This window comes from Anneissia japonica, unplaced genomic scaffold (genome assembly GCF_011630105.1).
Source record: "Anneissia japonica isolate Jap-2015-1 unplaced genomic scaffold, ASM1163010v1 scaffold287697_len21843_cov114, whole genome shotgun sequence".
NCBI classification, from domain to species: domain Eukaryota; kingdom Metazoa; phylum Echinodermata; class Crinoidea; order Comatulida; family Comatulidae; genus Anneissia; species Anneissia japonica.
In genome coordinates, this window is record NW_022743961.1 from 1 (window position 1) to 20776 (window position 20776).

The window sequence follows — 20776 nt, forward strand, 5'->3', positions numbered from 1 at the left end:
GCTTAATATCTCCAAAACAGCAAATTGTCAGTTATGCCCTTTTGCCATGGGGGGGGGGCAGTATTGTGAGACACCAGCTTTTCTGTGTTAGTAATTCTGTTTTGTAAATTGCATACACATAGTAACTGCCACAAAATAGTGCACATGGTCACATACCTAACTACTGCTCATAGTTGATCGCAAATGAATTAAGTTCAAAACCACTACACATGGGATCTTGAATAATTTAAAGCCAGTTATTTTATTTTTTCCTATGAGGACAAGATTAGTGCATGCTAAAGTGTACTTTTCACAATTTTGTAAACCAGGTTGAAGTTGTTTCAGCAAGCAAATAATTATTTTGGGTGAAATAACTGAGATAGTCATAATTCATTGGGACATCGTAATAGCATACATAATCAGGGGTCAAAAATTATAATCATTACACTAAAATTGTGATAGTTGGCATCTCTAATAGTCTCTTTATTTGATATTCATTTGTTAATACATCAGTTATTGACAAAAGCACTAAACCAGGGGGTGGGTATTAAAATTTGTCGGTTGGCATAAGTGAATTTTCGATTCAAGTCTGAGAGCCACACCCAAACTTTGATGTTTCAGTGCATTTTCAAAAACCTTCAAATACTGTTTTATGGCCACTTTATGCTCAGTTTTACTACCACTGTTTACAGGTGATTGGTGCCAGGCCGCAAAAAATGAGGTGTTTTCTAGCCACAGATTGTTGGCATGCAGCACACAGAAAGTTTGCAATTCATTTTCGCGGGCCACAAAAATATCACTGGTGGGCGGCACTTTGCTAAAAAGTGCACTGTGCACTAAACTATAATGACACAATAAAATTGTATCCACCTCTTCTAGCTTAAGACAGTGCTTTCCTTCATTTTGCTTCTCCTCTAGATCTGCAAGCAATTTCAGCCAGGTTACTGGGGTAAGAAAATCCATGTAGGGCTCAGCAAGGCAAACCTTTTCCAAGTGACTTCTAAGTTCTGAAATTCCTTTGTCTTTCTTTAAGCTGTTTTCAACGGCAAACAGTTTTCTAACAACATGACGTTCATAAGGAGTATCTTTTAATGACAAGAATATCTTCTCCTCTATCTCCTTAAGCTAAAACAAGTAGAAAGTATACTAAGATTATCCATTGGGTCATTTTGGCTCAAATTAATAAACCCTATTGGGTTTTCCTTTTAAAACTCTAAAATACCATGATATGTCAAAAGAAAAATGTCAGCTTTAATTTCCAAGCAATTTTTAAGTTATGACCTTTTGATATTCTTACATGAAATAGGGTCGGTGGTAAAATCAACATCTGTAAGCTTTTATTTAACTAAATTCACTCATTTTTAAAAATTAGAATTGAACCTTTTTTTTTTGTATTTTCACATAGCCTAGTTTAATTCAAGGACTTGAATTAGTTTTTCCAAATATCATAGGAGTGATGTATTGCCCTACCTGATGTGTTATCATCACTCCTATGATATTTTCCTAACGCAAACTCACATCAAAATATCTTTAACAATCAAACAAAAAAAATTAGATATATATTATTTGACATTCAGTTTATGTATGATGCTTTTTTTACTTTTTGGTAGTTTCGGAAACCTCCCTCCATATTCATGTGTTCAGTCTTATATATGTGTAAAACTCTGTTAGTGCACATTTCTGCCTCACTGGAGTGCAGTCTCAGGCTTGACCACTACGTAATCAGAACACTGAAAAGGATCTATCAATATTGTACTATTTCTATTTGTCAAAGTATATTACTTAGGAATATCATTAACATATATAGAATTTTGCTATATATATATATTTAAGATGCAGTCTATACATTAAAAAATAAATACCGTAGGCGCGATCACCAAATTATCCAAGATGGCAAAAACGAGTCTAGGTCAACATCCTATCCACAAACGCGTCTGAAAAATCAACCATTCTAATTACCACGCTATATGAATATTCATTTGCTACACGCTTGAATTGCGGCTCGAGTCTGGACGACGGTGAATCGTTTGGGCACTTGTTGATCGTTTGAACGATTTTCTATTGTTTAATACTGTACTAACAGCCAGGATAACTGGCCCACTTGAGTGCGTAGAAATACTGGCGTTTTAAATAAATGTTATTAAGCAGATCCTATTCTTTCTTATACGTACATGTGGCTATGCTTTTTCTATGCTTATATGAAGATTTTTTTAATTCCAAGACAACGTGCCTGGAGGTCCAGGGCGTGGTATGCGCTAAGCCAGTCCATGTTCCATCCATTGCATTGGAATTCGCTTTGTACACCGCTCTGTAGATAGAACTATGTTGAGACTCTAAAAATAATGCTGGGGTTTTCTTCGCCAAAGTGAAGGAGGGTACATTGTAATTACAAATCACAAACATACTGTACTTCAAATATATTTTAAGTGCCGACGGTAAGTTGGTGTTACATTCTGGGCTAAATACAAAATTAAATCTAGACCTAGGTAGTCTGCCTATCTTTTTTTTCTATCCTCGCGCACAAGTGTTAGTTACACTCTCTACTGTGTATACTATGCGGCAGTGTATTTTCTCTACTGTAAGTTCTACTGTATGGTCCTCCGAATCGAGAAATGTATATTTGGTTGACTAGTAAAATTTAGATAAAGACAATAGCTTTTGTTATGTTAACAACAAATCATGAGCTTTAGTTTTAATTATTTAACTGATTGCGAACTACAGTCCTTTTTCAAATAAAACTGCAGCGATCTTTGACAATTACTTATTTTTAGTTGTTTTTCTTTCTCTCTTTTATACATTGAACACACCAAATTTGTGTGTGCTGCTGAAACCAAAGTTGAATAAATAAATAAATTACATTAATATCGCGAGTTGTCAGTAAAACCTTTACTGGGTAGGCAATGGTTTAGCCTTATGTTTTTATTTTTTTTAAACGTGTTTTGCATGAAATTCACGGAAATTCAATTAATAAACGTTGCTTTATAAAATGTAAATATAATTTAGCTTAGTATACTGCAAGATTTCATCTATTTGATCATGGACAACGTTTTCGAGGCATGGGTTTTGGCATGTGATCCCGTTCAATGGCAAAAAGAGCAGTTATATTGCTGTACTGGAAGTTAACACAGCTTCACAAGATGCCGATCGCGCTTCTTAAAACTGATGGTGGCCTGCGACTCCTGCTGCGTCTACATCGGAAATAACTAAAAAATCAGATTTTTTAATGTTATATTTGTTCATCGCTTCGTAAAATCACTGATATTACGATAGTTTCACAGTACTAGGCCTACTGAACGAAGTCCTAGTACCCAACCGACTATTTGTTTAGCATCGACCAGGGACTTTCTCTGAGTTTACGTACTTCTGTCAGTTCTTGCACACATCCAGGCGGCGTAAAAAGAGACGTTCGCTAGCAGGTAAACAAGACCGTACTTGGGTATAGGGCCTCACAGTCAGTCATATTATGATTCATTTTATTGAGTCGTCTGGATGCGTTTTATGGTGCATCCAATCGGCCACAGTTAAAGGGGAGGAGCATAGGCCAAAACGGAATATCAGCATCCAAACGATGTGCTATTCAAACAGTGTTTTCAGAAGCGTTTTTGTAGAACAATAGAAAACGCGTATGGACGCTGATTTGTCGTCTGGAATAATTTGACGATCGCTCCTAATTCGCATCTAACAACAAGAAACTCCCCAATTACAAGATGGAACAAAGCTTTTTATAAAAAAAAAAAACCAAAAAACTAAATGTCTTCATCTAAGGGAGTGGGGGTTCAATTTTTCATAGGAAAAAGTTGTGTTGTCATATAGTAGGAGCTGAACACATGACCCTGAGATCAGGAGGCAAACATCTTAACCAATTAGCTATACCACTTCAATTCACTGAATTTCAGCAGTTTATTCATAATTTAAACAAAAACCAACCTTCTGTTCTCTTCTTGTTTTGTTTCCAGATAATTTTTTCATGTGTGTTCCAACAATGAATATAGGTGGTGACAGTTGCTGTTGACCTGCTGCTTGTCCACTTACTTTTCCATTTGCATGTATTGACTTCAGCCAAAAATGAAGCCGTTCAAGATTTGTCTCTTCAAGCACTACTGTCTTTGATGAACTCTTTAGATTTAACTTCATCTTCACCTTATTCATGCGAGTCTAAGTCAGTGAAAAAAACATTTAAAAAAATGTTTAAAACTGGCCGGGTTACTCAGCATTTATATCAATTGCAAATTAATTATAAGAAAATAGAAATAAGACAAATGTTATACTCTAAGACAACTATAATTGTATAGTTGCCTCATTCTCTATTCAAACCTTCTTTTATTATCATCTACAATCACAATTCTAACCTAGTATATTATATTAAAGGTGAGCGCCGTGGAAAAATTTTCTATTGATTATATATTATAGTTATTATCAATCTATTGATTCACCTATGTTTCGGGATTTTTCTGAATTTTGTTTTGCTACATGATTTTTTTTTTAAATAAGTACTTTTTTTAAAGTGGGGGTATAGGTAAACTTACCCAGCAAAATCCCTATTCTTTTGCACACAAATGACCTTAAGAGCAGGCATTTTGAAAAAATCATAACAAATAAACAATGGGGCAAAAAATTACACTAAATGACTAAACTAGGGTAAATTTAGTTGAACTTTTCATTTCTGGTTTTTATTTTACATCAAGTACGTATTTCTGCGCAATTATTATTTATTCCATACCGTACCGACTTGATTTTTTTCACTTTCCGGGAAGTTAACTGCTCTGAGCTTTGCACATGCGCTAACTTGCCAATCCAAGTACCAAATTGGCCAATTTTTTTGTTGAGATTACACACATGATATCTTATAATAATGTATTTGAACACATAGTGAAGAGAAAATGTATGCTCGGAGCTGGCCTTTAAAATGTAATTACTTTACCTGATCGCTGTATTGAATATGCTCATGTTTGAGATTTGAGTCCAAGTCATCCAAAAGATTGAATGCAAGAATATAAACAGCTCTTGATGCTAAGAACACCTGAAAAATTATAAACAGTTATAAATAAGCAATACAAATTCTCTTTGAATTATTATCTAATTGAAAATGCAATGACACAACAATGACAATAATAAAAAATAGTAATATATAATAATGTAATAGTAATATATAATAATATGCATTAATAATATTAATTATACAATTCAGACAGCTCAGTTTGCTTAATACTGAACGGGTTTTTCGGATGAAGCTAAGGCCAGTATTTCACTCATAGAGTACCAACATCTTTGCTGATTTGTGTAAATTATTGTATATTTTTGGTTATATTTTGACTTACACTCTGATGTAAAATATTATATTTCACCGGAGTGAATGAGTAAGAATGCAATAATGCATCTAATAAAATAAATGAAACTGTACAAATAAACGACATCACCATCAGGCAATGCTTATGCTACTACAGTTTTATCTACTACCGTTCAGATGTATGGCAAAACAAACAAAATGCAAGGTAAGTCATGTATATTAAAGCTGAATAGTGATTATGCAGTAAGTCATGTATATATGAATTTGAATGAAAAAGTGGTATTTTAATGAGTTGTGTAAAAGCAATGTAAAGGGCTTCCTTAATTCTAAGTTGATAATTACTGTGAGCTAAATCAAGATTATAGAAACATTCTGAAATAGATGTGTTTTTGCATGTACAGTAAGAGATTTTTGAAGTTGTTGCAAAATGTGTGAGGACTTATCTTGAATCAAATGCTCTTGTGGTGTCTATTGGTTTTTTTCAATGAGTTACACCTCGCGCAAATAAATGTTTAAAAAATCATTAAAAAAATATTTAAAAAAATTTTCAATCGAAGATGAACATTTTTTTCAATTTCTAACACCCATCAATTAGATTCACTATAGAAAAGGAGTTCAACAAAAAATACTCTACTCTTGACATTCTTTTAGATAACTGATCATAACTCCGAAAGGTCCACTGATTAATCTCAGATAAGAAAGTATAATACATACTCCAAGTAATTGAAATACACGCCATCATGTTGGGATTCAATGATCATAACTCATTAATAACGCCAGCCTATCAACCCATTATACCGGCTTACTAACAAGTTTCCACAGCTTTACATCACACTTAAAAACCTGGACTCGTACCCTGACTGATCATACTTTTATAAACACTGGATGCTTTTATAACCATTTAAGAAAAAATATTTATTTTTCAAAAAATTGTTATCCCATTACCTAATAAAATAATACATTATTTTTTGAACAGAAAATTTAGGATCCTCCTATCATGCTACTTTCTTATTTCAAGTTACCACATATACCATAATCCAAAAATTGCCAATGAAAAATCAACTCCAAGGTAACAAATATTGCTCAAATATTGTTGTTAAACTTAATTGTAAACAGTGGCGGACCATCAAGGAAAGAAAGGTTTGCAGTGCAAACCCTGGCTAAAATAAATTTTAAAAAAAATATAATAGTACAGTTTCTATGTTTTATTTACCAATTTTTAGTCAGCATCTTCAAAATATACCTTAATTTTTCAAGTGAATTGCTACAGTTCATTGAAATAGCAAAGTTTTTCAATGTTTGGCCTAATTTGGTATCTAGGATAAGTCACAGTTGGGCATCATACTCTCAGCTGCTTACAATTTCCCCATGGCTGGTTTTCAATATCAGCCAATCACATATTCAATGAGTCGATGGGAGTAAGAACATACCCTACAACGCTTGAATATACTATTGTGACAACCGTGTGGTGAGGTCAGAATAGCCAATTTAACACTAGAATGGAAGCGGTGCTTCCAAGAGTATGTGCGCATGCTCTTCTTCTCACAAATCGGAACCTCCACTGCCGATCGGGTATTCTATCAATAGGCCTCATTGATTAAAGTTTATAAATTTGCATACATATGACTGGTATAGAAGAACTTTCAATTGTTATTATTTGATTTGAAATTTGTTAAAATACAGGAATAGGAATTCTTTTGATAAGAAAATACTACAACCATGAGCTTTTAAAAGTAACATATTTGTATTTTTACAATCCAATTCTGTATAATTAGGCTTACAAAACTTTTCCTACTAGAAGGCCCTAGCATCAGTGGTGTAAGGGTCTTGAAATGGAAGGGAACTGATAGGGGTGGGAAAGTAAAGTTGGGGATCGGTGATTATGTAACTCGAAAATAAGGTGATTTGAGGTGATTTTAACTACTTGAGCTGCTTTGTGGGCAGGGCACAACTGGGAATAAATGAGTATTTCTTTCAGGTGGGGTTGGGGATATGAAGAAAATTAAAAAAGATTACCTAACATCTTATTCAGAATGTCTGATGATGATGTGCGACACGCTAAAACATGTCATTTATTAGTATCATAAATTATACTTCTAGTAGTACTTTATGAAAAACTGTTTATTGATTGAAGACTAAACTATTTAATGCATTCATGATATTTCGCATTTTTTCAATGTATTTCTTGTAATTTGTCTATTTTCGTATTTTTGAGATTTTTCTGCTGCTGCATTGGAAATAGACCTGCCATCAGGGCTTGTTAATCTCCAACGGGCATTAATCAGTCATTGTAAAGTGATTGAATACCTGATGTGTTGAAGCATACACCTGCTGGCCTGCAAAGTCATATATCTTTACAGACAGTTCATTCCCTCTGTTTGGTTTCATTTTTGACGAATATTTAAGTACACTTTCAGCAAAGTCATTTGGAAGTGCTAGCTCTCTATTCATCTTCTCTATTTCCTTCTTCTGGTCTTTCTCTTGTGTTTTTAAACTTGTTGACAATTCAACACATTTCTTTTTGTGACGTACATCTTTATTTTCCTCTACATCTTCGAGATGCTCAGGCAAATCTAAAATATGTACAAACATAGTTTTTAAACTAAATACAGTATATCAAACATACTAACCACCTATTCATACATAACTACAAAGACCTATAAAGTTATATTATATTTTTTTAAAGTTCAATTTTTCTGGGAGGAGAATTACTATACTGTATGAAAATGAATAATTTGACTTAAATACATGTACTAATCCATTCTAAACAAAGTACATTGCTTGTTTATCAAAAATATATTCATAATTATGATGTAGCCTGAAAATATATATTCTATAGTTACAGTATATACCTCATATACTACCGTATACTAGTAAAAATTATGGAAATATCAAGGAAATTACAATCAAATATTTATAATAAAAAATATATATATAAATTATATTATAACCACCTACCATCTCTTATTTAAGTTTTAATAGACATATTATCATGCGCAATTCTACATTAAGTAGCAAAGATTTCTACAATAGTAATCTTTTGTATTGGTTTAGGAACCACTGGGGCGATATGTACATTACCATAGAATACTACAGTATGTCGCTGATGTTAGTTATTAATATCACCCTGAATTTACAACAATGTATTTTAATTTGTAAGTTGCAAACATTGACAACTATAACTGATACATAGTAAGATTTTATATTTTATTAAGTTCTTAATCAGAAGACATCTAAGGTTCTGATACATCAGTTGAAAAAACTTTTAAAAAAAACTGTTGCTTAGCTTTGGAGGCACTCAGTTGTATTGATTGCTTTAGTAGCTCAGCCGTTGCATATCTAGACGTCTTGAAATAGGAGTGCTAATGGGGACATAAACGTGAAGTAGGAGGCACGTTGACGAGTTGAGGGGCGCTAATTCGCAAAATAGGGTGATTTTAGTTGGTTTTCAACTAATTGACCGTGATTTTTGGGGGGAACACTGGGAGGCACAAGTATTTTTTGGAGGGTACACCCCCTGCGCACCCCCTAAATACGCTACTGTTGTTCAGATAAAGTAGTTTTACAAGGTACCATGATGTAGCATCATACTAGCTATATCCAGAAGTATTTGGAAGATTGGCATGCTTAATGTGTTCAATCACTTCACAAATTTTATTGTGCATTCACTTTAAAATTTACTTGTATTTAGTAAATGGTGTTTTGATGAATTGTTTAATACTTTAAGCCTCTCTTATTAGGGTTTTTTTCAGCATATGAGTTAGAAGAGTTTGCCGAGTTGCTAAAACTTCGGGAAGCTCGTGGAGAAATCGTACCTATTCGTAGCAGCTCTGAACTCGTGGCACTAATTTTGAACATGTTCAACTTGTAAGCAACTTGTAAGTATCACGAGTTCAACTCGGAGAACTCATGCGACTCTTGGATGAAATCAACCTAGGTGGAGAGGGGCTTTAGTTTTAAGTTTGAATGATTTGTTAAAAATTGTTATACAAGCTAAGGATGTTAAAGCATTCATTTTGAAAATATCAAAAAATGATGATTAATAATGGCATATCACCATCAAATGCTGAACATAAAAAAGAACATACCGTAGGACATAACAATTTTATACAGTATAGTGGAAAACAATACAACAGAATTAAAAACAACAGAAAGAATTTGGAAAAAAGAGTCCTGCCTCAATAAAGCAAGTTTGAATGGTAATTATTTCTAACCTTTAACCTCTGAAGAAAACTTGGTCAATGATGTCTTCTCTTTATCTGAGATATATAATTGAAAGTAAAGGCCTGGTTTACTACAATAACGATCAACAATAAAGCTAAAAAGCAATTGTTAATATAGAAAATAAAAGAATTTAAACGTTTTCACAGTAGTTTTATCCTATGTATAATAAAAAATAATTTCACAAATCTAATCACAAAAATCATTTTTACTACTACGATTTTGTCGTTTGCCGTGATTATGATGTTATTTGATTTAATTTTCAAAATATTTTGTTACCGTATACACGATAAATTGATATTGAATTGTGCTAGTGTGTAAAGTGCTCGTATTTCTTATATTTTCTATAGGAACAATTGTTTTTAGCTTTGTATCGTTGATTGCTATAGTCATAGTGTAAAGAGGCATTTAATGTACCTTGAATATCCATGTGCTTCATCTGAACAGTTATATCTAAACAAAGAAAATATGTTATGATATGGATAAATTATGAAAAAAAGTAAAGAAATGAATGAACAAATATTTAAACTTGATCCTTTAAACTTGTATGTACAAAACAGAGAAAAGTTAATCAATCGATTACTTTATCATCCAAAACAACACCAGGAAATTACACAGTAGAATTTAATGTATCTACGTATGTAATGGATATACATTTCTAAAGCACCCTCTAGAGTAAAGGGGATGACAATTCAAAAAAATGTTGGATGAGAAAACTGTTGAACTGAGGTGTCTTGTTTTTACTTTTATCGTTTGTTGTGAGAAGCTACAGTACTGTATATAAAAATCAGACTCGTAACAGCACAGACGTACTTCAGAATGTCAGACCCTGCAATATACTGATAAGTTCAGCAATCAATGTCACTGTCAGAGCCTGCAAAATGTTGTCAGGGCACATCAATAATGAATATCAATTGATGTCAAGAGCCTGCAAAATGTTGTCAGGGCACATCAATAATGAATATCAATTGATGTCAAGAGCCTGCAAAATGTTGTCAGGGCACATCAATAAAGTATATCAATTGATGTCAAGAGCCTGCAAAATGTTGTCAGGGCACATCAATAAAGATCCAACCACGCCCACTATTTTTCTTCCCCACCACCCGTAGGTAAATCCTGGCGCCACTCCTGATATTACATTGATTTAAGTAATTGTCTGAATCTAGCACTCTATGTTTGACTCTGATTTTAGTTTTATTTTGGTTGTTTTAATGTACAGTAATCATACTGTCTCTTATACACATCTAGATGTGTATAAGAGACAATTATTATATCTTTGTTTTAATACTGTTTTTTTACGATGCTATGCAGCAAACTTGATTTCAATACACAAGTTGTTTGAGGCAACCATTTATTGTATTTCTGAGTTACTATTTCATTAAAAAATTAAAAATTACCTGTTAATGAATCAGTTCCTGTATCTTGAGTGATTTTCTTATTAATGAAAAAAATTGACAGCAAAATAATAGTAAACAAACTTACATTGGATTTTTTATGCATAGGCAATTTTCAAAATATTTTACAAAACCACACCTAACCCTCCCCACAACCCTTAAAAAAAAAAACTATTTGTGACTCTAAATCAATAAGGATAAATAGGTAATAAGTATTTCAATGAAATAATATTGAAGCCATATTCGATATATTTTTTTAATAGGAATATCTTCAAAAAGTACCTTTATGCCTATTTTCTTGTGATACCATTTGATTTTGAAAAGCGGTAAATATAGCCTACAGTGTTTAACAGTTTACAGCTTGAATTAATAAAATTACCTTGGTTTTTAGTGATGTGTCTACAAAGGATTCAACAAGTGCTTCTTTATGAAGCTGTTTGGCTTGTCCTATAAGAAAAATATGTACCAACTTTAAAACTTAATTTGATGATCAGCTTCACGAGTAAAATATAATAAATCTTAATTTGATGATCAGCTTCATGAGTAAAATATAATAAATGAAACTTAAAATCAAATTACAACACTGTTTTATTAACTTTAATTTATATTATTAAAAGGAATATACAAAGTTAGGCTAATTATATGACAAATTTATTAAAGATTATGTCACATCATATAAACAAACACTTTACTTGTTTCAAAAATTCTAATTATACCGTAAAACCTCGAATTGAAGCCCTGGGCAAACTTTGGATGGGCTGCTTTTTAAGGCTACTTTTGCCAAGTAAAGAGGGTGGGGGGGGGGGCCTTTATTTCAAAATGAATGCTGTGAATTTTGGTAATTACAACTATAAAACAATAAATAGGGCCACAGTAACATCAATCTGTATCATGATAACAAGCTTTATATCACCTAAACCACTGTATAAACCAAGCATGTTTTAAATTTATTTTTGTCTCTTTGAAATTCATGTACAATGTATGTCATTCTATCTAGAGATAGGCTTTTTTTCAAGGCTATTTTTGCAAACTAAAGAAGGGGCTTCATTTCGAGATGGGCTTCTTCCCGAGATTAAGCCCATTGGGCTTCAATTTGAGGTTTAAAGCTTGGTTCCCATTAGGACGCAACACAACGACGCAGACGCAAAGTAATGATGCAACTCAAGGGTTCTGCGACTTCCAAGTGGGAACCGACGACGCAAACTTTGCTACCAAACGCAACATCAACGCTACTCAACTTTTGAGTTGTATGCAGATCGTTTTTGCATTGTTTGCAAAAAGTTGAATCGATTCAACTTTTAGCAACACAAGCGCCGCAACACAAGCAAAAAGCTAATTTGCCCATGCTCTAACTGTTGGATATGTAGTTGTAGTGCTTCGTGTTTACATTTTTTGATGAGTTTTCTGTTATCTTAGACCGTTGCCATCGCTCTAGTCATTGCCAATTAATAATTATTATTGGTTGTTTTCAATGATGCATGCTGCTATTATTACTATTATTATTATCATAGCCTATCCTATCATAAAACCTATCATAACCTGGCCTGGCCTGGTCTGGCCTAGCAAGCTAAGCCTATAGCCTAGTTTTGATAGAACCACTTACGGTGTTCTTCTACTGAATGGCATATAATACTGTTAACATTAATATTTATAATAATATGCAACGCATCTTTAATACTCAATCGTGCCAGGTGAGGAGGGCGGCAGGGAGATAAACCACAAGTCATCGGGGAGAACAACAATTATCTATTTTCTACATAGGTTTAATTAGTAGCCTCTAAAATCGATTACATGAATAAGAATTTGAAACCCATTAATTGTCATATATTTTGGGGCTTCGCTTCCCTGGAACACTTTTGCGAGATCCAACCACGCCCACTATTTTTCTTCCCCACCACCCGTAGGTAAATCCTGGCGCCACTCCTGATATTACATTGATTTAAGTAATTGTCTGAATCTAGCACTCTATGTTTGACTCTGATTTTAGTTTTATTTTGGTTGTTTTAATGTACAGTAATCATATTATGTTATGGCAATATATTTATTCATTTGTTATACAGATCTGCATAAACAAAATTTAAATCCTAGATTTACAAAAACATAAAAATGTCATACAATTTGTAATTTAACATTAGGCAAACAATGTACTCTATATTTAATTCAATATTTAAAATTAATAAAATGATAATAAAATATTACCTTTTAAAATACGGCCTAGGCGCAGTAATGTTAGGTAATGTTTAAGTTAATAATTACTGCAAATAAGTGTAAAACGTATATTTATTAAATGGACCTAGGCCTAATCTAGGGGCTTATATCTGCAAAAATTGTATAATGTTGATTTTTTATTTTTTCTTTGGGGTAGGCCTATTATTACAGCTGAAAAGCAAAACCCAATTAACTTTAAAGCATTAAAACAGGCATAAGCCATCTATATGCCTGCGATAAGTAATATTCAGAACACAGCCCAGTCCCACCCTACAATACATTAGTAGCCCTACAATGAATGCTAATTTAATGGCTTTTTTGAAAGCTTCCCGTGAAAATCATTGCATTTACGCAGTGACAAGTGGGAACCGTATCCATTTCGTCACATAGCAAGTGCAAATTCAACTTTCCGTAAGGAGGGGAGCATTTCCTTACGTTGCGGCGGGTTTTCTGCAAGTGGGAACCAAGCTTTACAGTATATTAATAAACAGTTGATGCATTTATTATACAGGTCTTCCTCCAATTATAGACCACTTTTAAGACCGGGATTTAGCAGCTTTCGTCTCTAATACAGTAGAATAATAAAAGATAAAAGATATTTGTTAATTTGGGACCACAATAATTAAAGGTGGTCTTTCATTGGAGGGGTCTTTAATAGAGGGAGACCTGTATACACAGAGGATACACAGTGGGGGCTCTAGGATATATTTTCTGGGGGGGAAGGGCCTGAGCTGTCTGACAGGGGAACTTGAGCTTGTAGGCCTGAGCTGGGGAAAGGGTTTGAGAGGGGGTGGGGGTCCCTCTTCCCTCCCAAATGAGATTTTTTAAAGAATAGCAACCTTTTAATGGCCTGAAATGACACTCTCAGACTGTGATAGACATGTGTTGACTTGGCGTGGGCCTATCTTTATACCTTTTTTACTCTGACTGCCTGATGAACTCTTTTCAATGGGGGGGGGGGCTTGTCCTGTTTGATGGGGAGAGGGAGAACATCACTTACAAAATTACCTTACTCTTTGTATTATTTAAACATACTTTTTCATATATTTATTTTTTTATTTTTTATTTTTTTGTAAGTACTAACCTTCTTCTTTAGAAATGAGTGTCCATGTATCATTAGGTTTGATACGACAAAGCTTGGATATTACTATGCCGTCGGTGCTTGGTTCATGTTGATTAAAGCTTAAACAAAAGAATATTATATAATTTAATTAAACAATAAAATGTGAATTTACATAATACAGAAGCAGCCTACCACCATTTTTCAAAAAAATTGTACCAGTAATAGAAAAATCTTGTGGCCGTCATTTGTTACAAGCAGACAAGTGACCAGATGAATCCTTTCACCAGCTTTGGCTCACACAGAATGAACTGTTGCTACACTGTCTTTTGCATTACAGTGCTAAATTTAATTTTAAAAAAAATTTTAAAAAAACATTAAAAAAAATGTTATTCCATAAAATGGTGTCTTGAATCTTAGTACATCACTGAAGCTAATACTGCACAGCATAGTCTAAACATGGATTCCTATAGTCTGCAAGAGTCCAGACATTTTTTAATCCAACGAATCATGGTATATGTGCACCTAGAGTCTATGGTATTTACAGACAAGACTGTAAAAGTTATATTGTAAAAAGACCATGCACAGCAGTCTTAGTGGTTGTATGATGGATAAGTAAAAAATAACAGAATTGAATAGGCCTAAAGATACATTGTTATCAAGATTTATATACTTAATATTCATCTTTAATCTTTATTACAGAAAATAAAATTTTATATTTAAGTAAATTTATCTTTTTGTCTTTATCAGGAGACAAGATTATTATTAGACACATCCAAAATTAAAGTGTATTCAGTCAAACCAGCAAATATGTTAGGTTGTACTGTAGTGATAGGCCCTCATGCTGCCTATAATAGTGTGTGGCTTACATGGTGTGTATGTTCAAGGTATGTTGCTATTGTACTATGGCAGCTCAGAACCATGAACTTGTTGTCTTTTTAAAAAATCTTTCATTTATATAATATTGTTAGAATTTTATAGTGGTATATACTAATCTAAAATTTTCAATATTATATAGTGGTACAGTATATACTTTTCTTCTTTTTTTTTTTTACAAACATTCCAAAAAGAAATATTAGCATGAGGCAGTGAAAAAACAATGTCTTTTTATATTTCTGTATATACACCATTTGTTATCACTTCAAAATGTCTAAGCATTTTAGTGGAGAAAGAACACACTGTGATTAGACTTGTAATTAATCAATATGATAAACATCTCACTATTTTCATGTAACTAGTCGTAAGGTTTATTCCATGGAAGATTGTTAAAATATGCCTAAAAAATATTTTATGAATTTTTATGAAAATTCCACAAAAACTTCCTACTCAATATACTAAAATTTATTTTAATTCTTTTTTATTGCTATGAGTGCCACTAGGCTAATATCTATAGAAATAATTAAGGCACAAAATAAAATCATAAAATGGTAACTCTACATTATGGAATACTGACATTACTCTACTGAAGTCAAATGACCCACATAAAACTATAAGTGGGGGGTAGTAATGCACTCCACTGAAATCAAATGACCCACATATCCCACCAAGCAAACTATAAGTAGGGGGTAGTAATGCACTCAGATGTGTATAAGAGACAGGTGTTTTATTAACTTTAATTTATATTATTAAAAGGAATATACAAAGTTAGGCTAATTATATGACAAATTTATTAAAGATTATGTCACATCATATAAACAAACACTTCACTGAAATCAAATGACACACATATCCCACCAAGCGAACTATAAGTGGGGGGTAGTGATGTCACTCCACTTCAATCAAATGACCCACATATCCCACCCAAAGCAAAATGCTGGTATACATGTGGGGTACCAACGTTAATCTACTGATGTTAAATGAACCACATATCCCAATCTAAGCAAACTATACGTGCAGGGTAGCGATGCCAGACTACTGAAATCAAATGATCCACGTATCCACATTAAGCGAACTATACGTGCGGGGTAGTGATGTCACTCTAATGAAATAAAACAAATGAAAGGCGATCAGTATATTGAATGTATCCGGTTTGGTGTGGGAATCGTGGAGTTTTTCAAAAATAGCCAGTGAAGTTTCTTTGGACTGTTTTAATGTTTTCAATACTTAGGTTGCATACTTCAAAACTACTGTGCACACTTAATTTAATTAAACATCTGGAATCCCCACCATAAAATAAATATTAATTTAAGGTCGGATGTAATTGTAACTTCAAGGTATTTATGCGTGGTAACTAAAGACATGAGAGGGGTAAAATTCATGGTATAATTGTATGGATATTTTTTTCCCAGTGATACACATGATTTTACATTTGCTGCAGCTGAGGGTCATGCTATTGACCCTTAATGTTGGCGCATCAGATGGGTCTGTAGATAAGTTAGTCGTCTGCATATAAGAACATTGACGTACCGGGAGAAATTGAGGAAATTAAGTGATTAGGAAATATAATAAAGTATAAAGGTCCCATTATGGAGCCCTAATGTACTCCACATGCCACGGTAACAAAATTTGAAATACAGCCTTGAAAATGGACACAGTGAGATCGGTTAGTTAGGGAGTGTTTGGTCCAAGACCACAGTTGCCTCAGGAAACCTATGGCGTGTAACTTAGGTACGAGAGTGTGATGACTCACTTTGTCAAGCCAGACTCAAATCTAAGAATAACGGCATGAATAATGGAATTAAATTTGAGGAAATAATAGACATGATTATAAATAAGGCGCTCCAAAACTTTACAGATGACAGATGTATGGGCAATTGGCCGATATATTTTGATGTCCTTTTTGTCACCTGTACTTTATATGGTGGGGGGGGGGTAACACACAAGTTTTTCAGGTGAGCTATTGTTTTTTAACTTGATAATAAAACTATGGATGGACTCATAAAGTATGCAAAGGTCTTTGATAGGCGAGTTACGGTAATTCACTTGTTTTTGTTTTTTGTTAAAGTAAAATATTAAACTCACGGTTTTTGAACTAGTCTATTGGTAATGCATGTTTTCCCAACATGTTCGTCCCCTAACACCATGATTTTGACATTACATAGTTTTTTCCCTCCATCTTCTATTGATGTATTGAAGTTTTCTATTGCTTCCTCTCCACGAAGAATTATCTCTTCAGGAACGTCTGGAAAAGTGTACAGCAAAAAAGACATAATCAGCAACTTTGAACTAAGAATTGGCCGCCTTGTGTATGGGGCAGCAAAATATTATAGTACAATTGCAAATGTCTAATTTAACAAAATTAGATCTAATTTCTCGAACATCTGTCTAAATTATTTCTGTGTTGTTAAATAGCAAAATTAAAAATAAAAAAAGTCAAAAATTGGTAAGATTCCCATGTTGGACAGTCATCCTGTCCACTTAGTCAGTAATATTAGCATTTTAAAAATACAAAAATTTTATTTATTGCCACTGTTAAAATCATATTATTTTAAACACTTCCCATAATTGTGTGTTTTGCTTATGCCATTTTTGTAGACTTTTTGTGCTTTTATACCAAATCATCAGTAAGTCGAATGATTGAGTATATCATGTTTACTGGTAAATGTATGCTCTTTAAATATTATGTAGATAAGTAGGTCCAGTATCGTTGTCTTTATATGTATGTATATCAGAACTTTATTATTTTGTATTTACGAATGTTAGGACCTCTGAACAACCAATGTAATTTCCATGAGGACAAAAATTAATAAATTTGATTCTAATTCTAATATTATATAAACTTTATTGTTTCAATCTTTTGTTTAAAAAATAAGCCTACGTTCTCATAGTTATTTTTCTGTTATCTTGTACTTATCGTTGTTTCCTTTTATGTCTGTCTTGTATGGTTGTATTTTCAGTACAAAGAACTCTGTCACCAAATTAAAGATTCATATTAAAATTCCCCCAAAAAGTCGGTAGATTTGTGTTCGGTAACATCAGTTAAATTGAAAATTAACTCAAAACATAATAATAATTTATATTACTGAATAAATTCATCCAGTTTGTAGAAGATTAAATCAAAATAGAATTCCATAATAGTAAAACTAGTACATTTAGAAGAGTACCAACCCACATGTATACTACAAACTGTCAAGATGGGATCTACTTAATTAATCTTAATTAATTATATTCGTTTTAATTAAAACAATTTTAATTAATAAGTTAATATATTAATAAATGATAAAATTTGCAATATATGTATAACTTCAGCAAAAAATAATCTACTGTTGTTTTTAGTATTAGAGTACATTTAATTTACTAACCTTTTAATATGTTAAGCAGTTCTTGTTTATGTACTGACCTAGTTGTGTCATCATATGCTTTACACTGATGCCCTTCATATAATTCCACAGCAGTTTTGCCATTCTTAATTGTGTAATAGATGAAAGCAAAAAAAAAATTGAATGGTTATTATTAATGTAATATGATGTCTCCATTTGGTGATCCTAAATAAATAGAATGGTTGTTGGTATGAATAGATAATGTATACAGAGCCTTATATAATCAATAATTAAAAACCTATAAATTACCTGTACAATACCTGCAAAACTAAATTCCATACTATTGATCCTGATATTAATAAAATATGAGATTATACCTTCACTATAATATTAAGACAGTATAGCAGTACATGATATTGTTAGTTACACATTAAATACAGTGTTCTATACGTTGTTTTATTGCAACATTGCACCATTAGGGAGCTACAGCATATAATGTTTATAAAAAGAGACTTTATGCAATCATCAATAAAATGCATTTTTAGCTTACTTTGTCTTTTACAGAAGACATATTTCTCTGATGCTTCAGTAATGCAAGAGCCACCGAAAGATGGTGTTTATAAGTTTGATCAGGTAACAAAAAACAATGATGTAGAGGAGTGTGGCCATCCTAAAATAAATGCATTGAAAACCTTTATATTATATTTAATAAAAACTATATATTGTTACTATGGATGTACAGTTAACATAATTAAGTGAGGAGAGAACTCGACCAGGCAATGTTCACTCAGCCGAATGCAAATGAGGAAACGCCAAAGCTCCCACAGTGTGCAGTTTTGTGATGCCTTTGAAGTCTGTTCTTCACCAGTACATATCAAAATTTAAAGTATCTTGTTTTTATATTGGGTACTAAGTACGATCCATTTCAATGGTTGTGCAACTGTTTCCAATATAAAGCCAATAAATTTATCTGAAAATACAAATATTGTCAACAGAAAAATGTATTTAAATTTTAAGAAATATTGAAATGAACATTTAAAGTATGGTAACTAATATCAACTTGAATTTTTGAAAATTGAAAAGATGAACTCAATAGTTCTAATTGAAACACAGTATATCGATCAAGGAAAGACTAAAGATAACAATACTAATCAATTCAGTGTGAAAACATGTGGAGTACTACAAACTTTAATTGAAGGAGTAGTTTTTAAAGTGTCACTGAGATCTTGCCAAAAACCTATGCAAATCAGGTCTGCAGATTATCAAGCACTGTTATTATTTATCTATTACAGTATAAGCAGCAAAATCTAATTTGAATATTATTTGATTTCGTAGCTGCCAACCAAGCTATAGTTTCCAAGTTTAATAGTTTAGTACTGTTTTTTTAAATGTATGTATGGATTGTATTAAGATTCTTTTCTAAATAAAAATGAAATAAAAGATGGATTGATGGATGGATGGATGGATGGATGGATGAATGGATGGGTGGATAAGAAAACCTGTCTGTCAAACTAACAATGTTTATATTTAAATGCTTAATTTTTATAACATAGCTACTGGACTTCAATTAAAAATGAGAAAATATTCTACTGACCTATTAATGTATTATAAAAATTACAAAAATAATCATACCATGTCCATATCCCAGATTGGCTATTAATTAATTCAAGAATTTTCCTAGTAGAAAGTCTGTAATTAGCTAAAATATATTTCACAAATAAAAAAAAAAAAACCAAAATATTTGTTTTGATGAACCACAATTGAGCAATGTACAGTATCTGATTGTTTTAAATGACCTATTAAATGCTCTTTGGATTATTTCCCTAAATTTTATGGTGTGTCAATCTCATCATGGATTTATAATAATTCTATAGTACGGTGCTTTAAATTTCTGCAATTTAATATTTCTAATACTTACCTTGTTTTTCAGAACCTGTGCCCCAGCATCTAATAGAAGCTCCAATATGCTTGCATGGCCATTGTAGGCGGCCAGATGTAGAGCTGTATTACCAAAACTCTGTCGAGGAATATTAATGATATTTAATCTTTATGCAATTTTAATTAAGTTCTTCAAGTTGGACTTCTTTTACATTTTGATGTTGATGTTAACTCTTATTTTAACAGTTGTTGCCAGAGGAAAAGAAAATGAACAAACAAGCCAAATGAGTCACAAACATGCTGCAATGTTATAAAATTTGAAATCTACTTTATTGCATTAAAATATCCTTTATAATATCTATACACCATGCTATGTTGTTATTTTTCTCATTTTGAATGTTAAACAATTTTAACAATTTAAATGATGGTTTCTGCCTGAGAATTGCCTGAAATTGTAAACTTTGAAGGCTGATTTCTCAAATATTGTTCTTTAAACAGCTGTATGTTTAAACCCCTGTAACTTCATAACGAATGTTGGGTTTAAATGATT

The 20776-nt window shown here is 32.5% G+C and overlaps 1 protein-coding gene across 1 annotated transcript; it reads right to left on the reverse strand.

Moving 5' to 3' along the window:
- Window positions 1–849: 849 nt before the first annotated feature.
- Window positions 850–19645, reverse strand: LOC117119551 (the record flags this gene model as incomplete). The annotated part of the gene is made up of 11 exons (XM_033264374.1): window positions 18899–19645; window positions 18391–18493; window positions 17111–17270; window positions 14174–14271; window positions 11261–11328; window positions 10885–10921; window positions 9905–9940; window positions 7574–7839; window positions 4901–4999; window positions 3907–4134; window positions 850–1104 (listed from the first exon to the last, which is right to left on the reverse strand). Coding segments are annotated over exons 1-11 (1371 nt in total), but the record flags the coding sequence as incomplete, so codon positions are not given.
- Between the last annotated feature and the right edge of the window lie 1131 nt (window positions 19646–20776).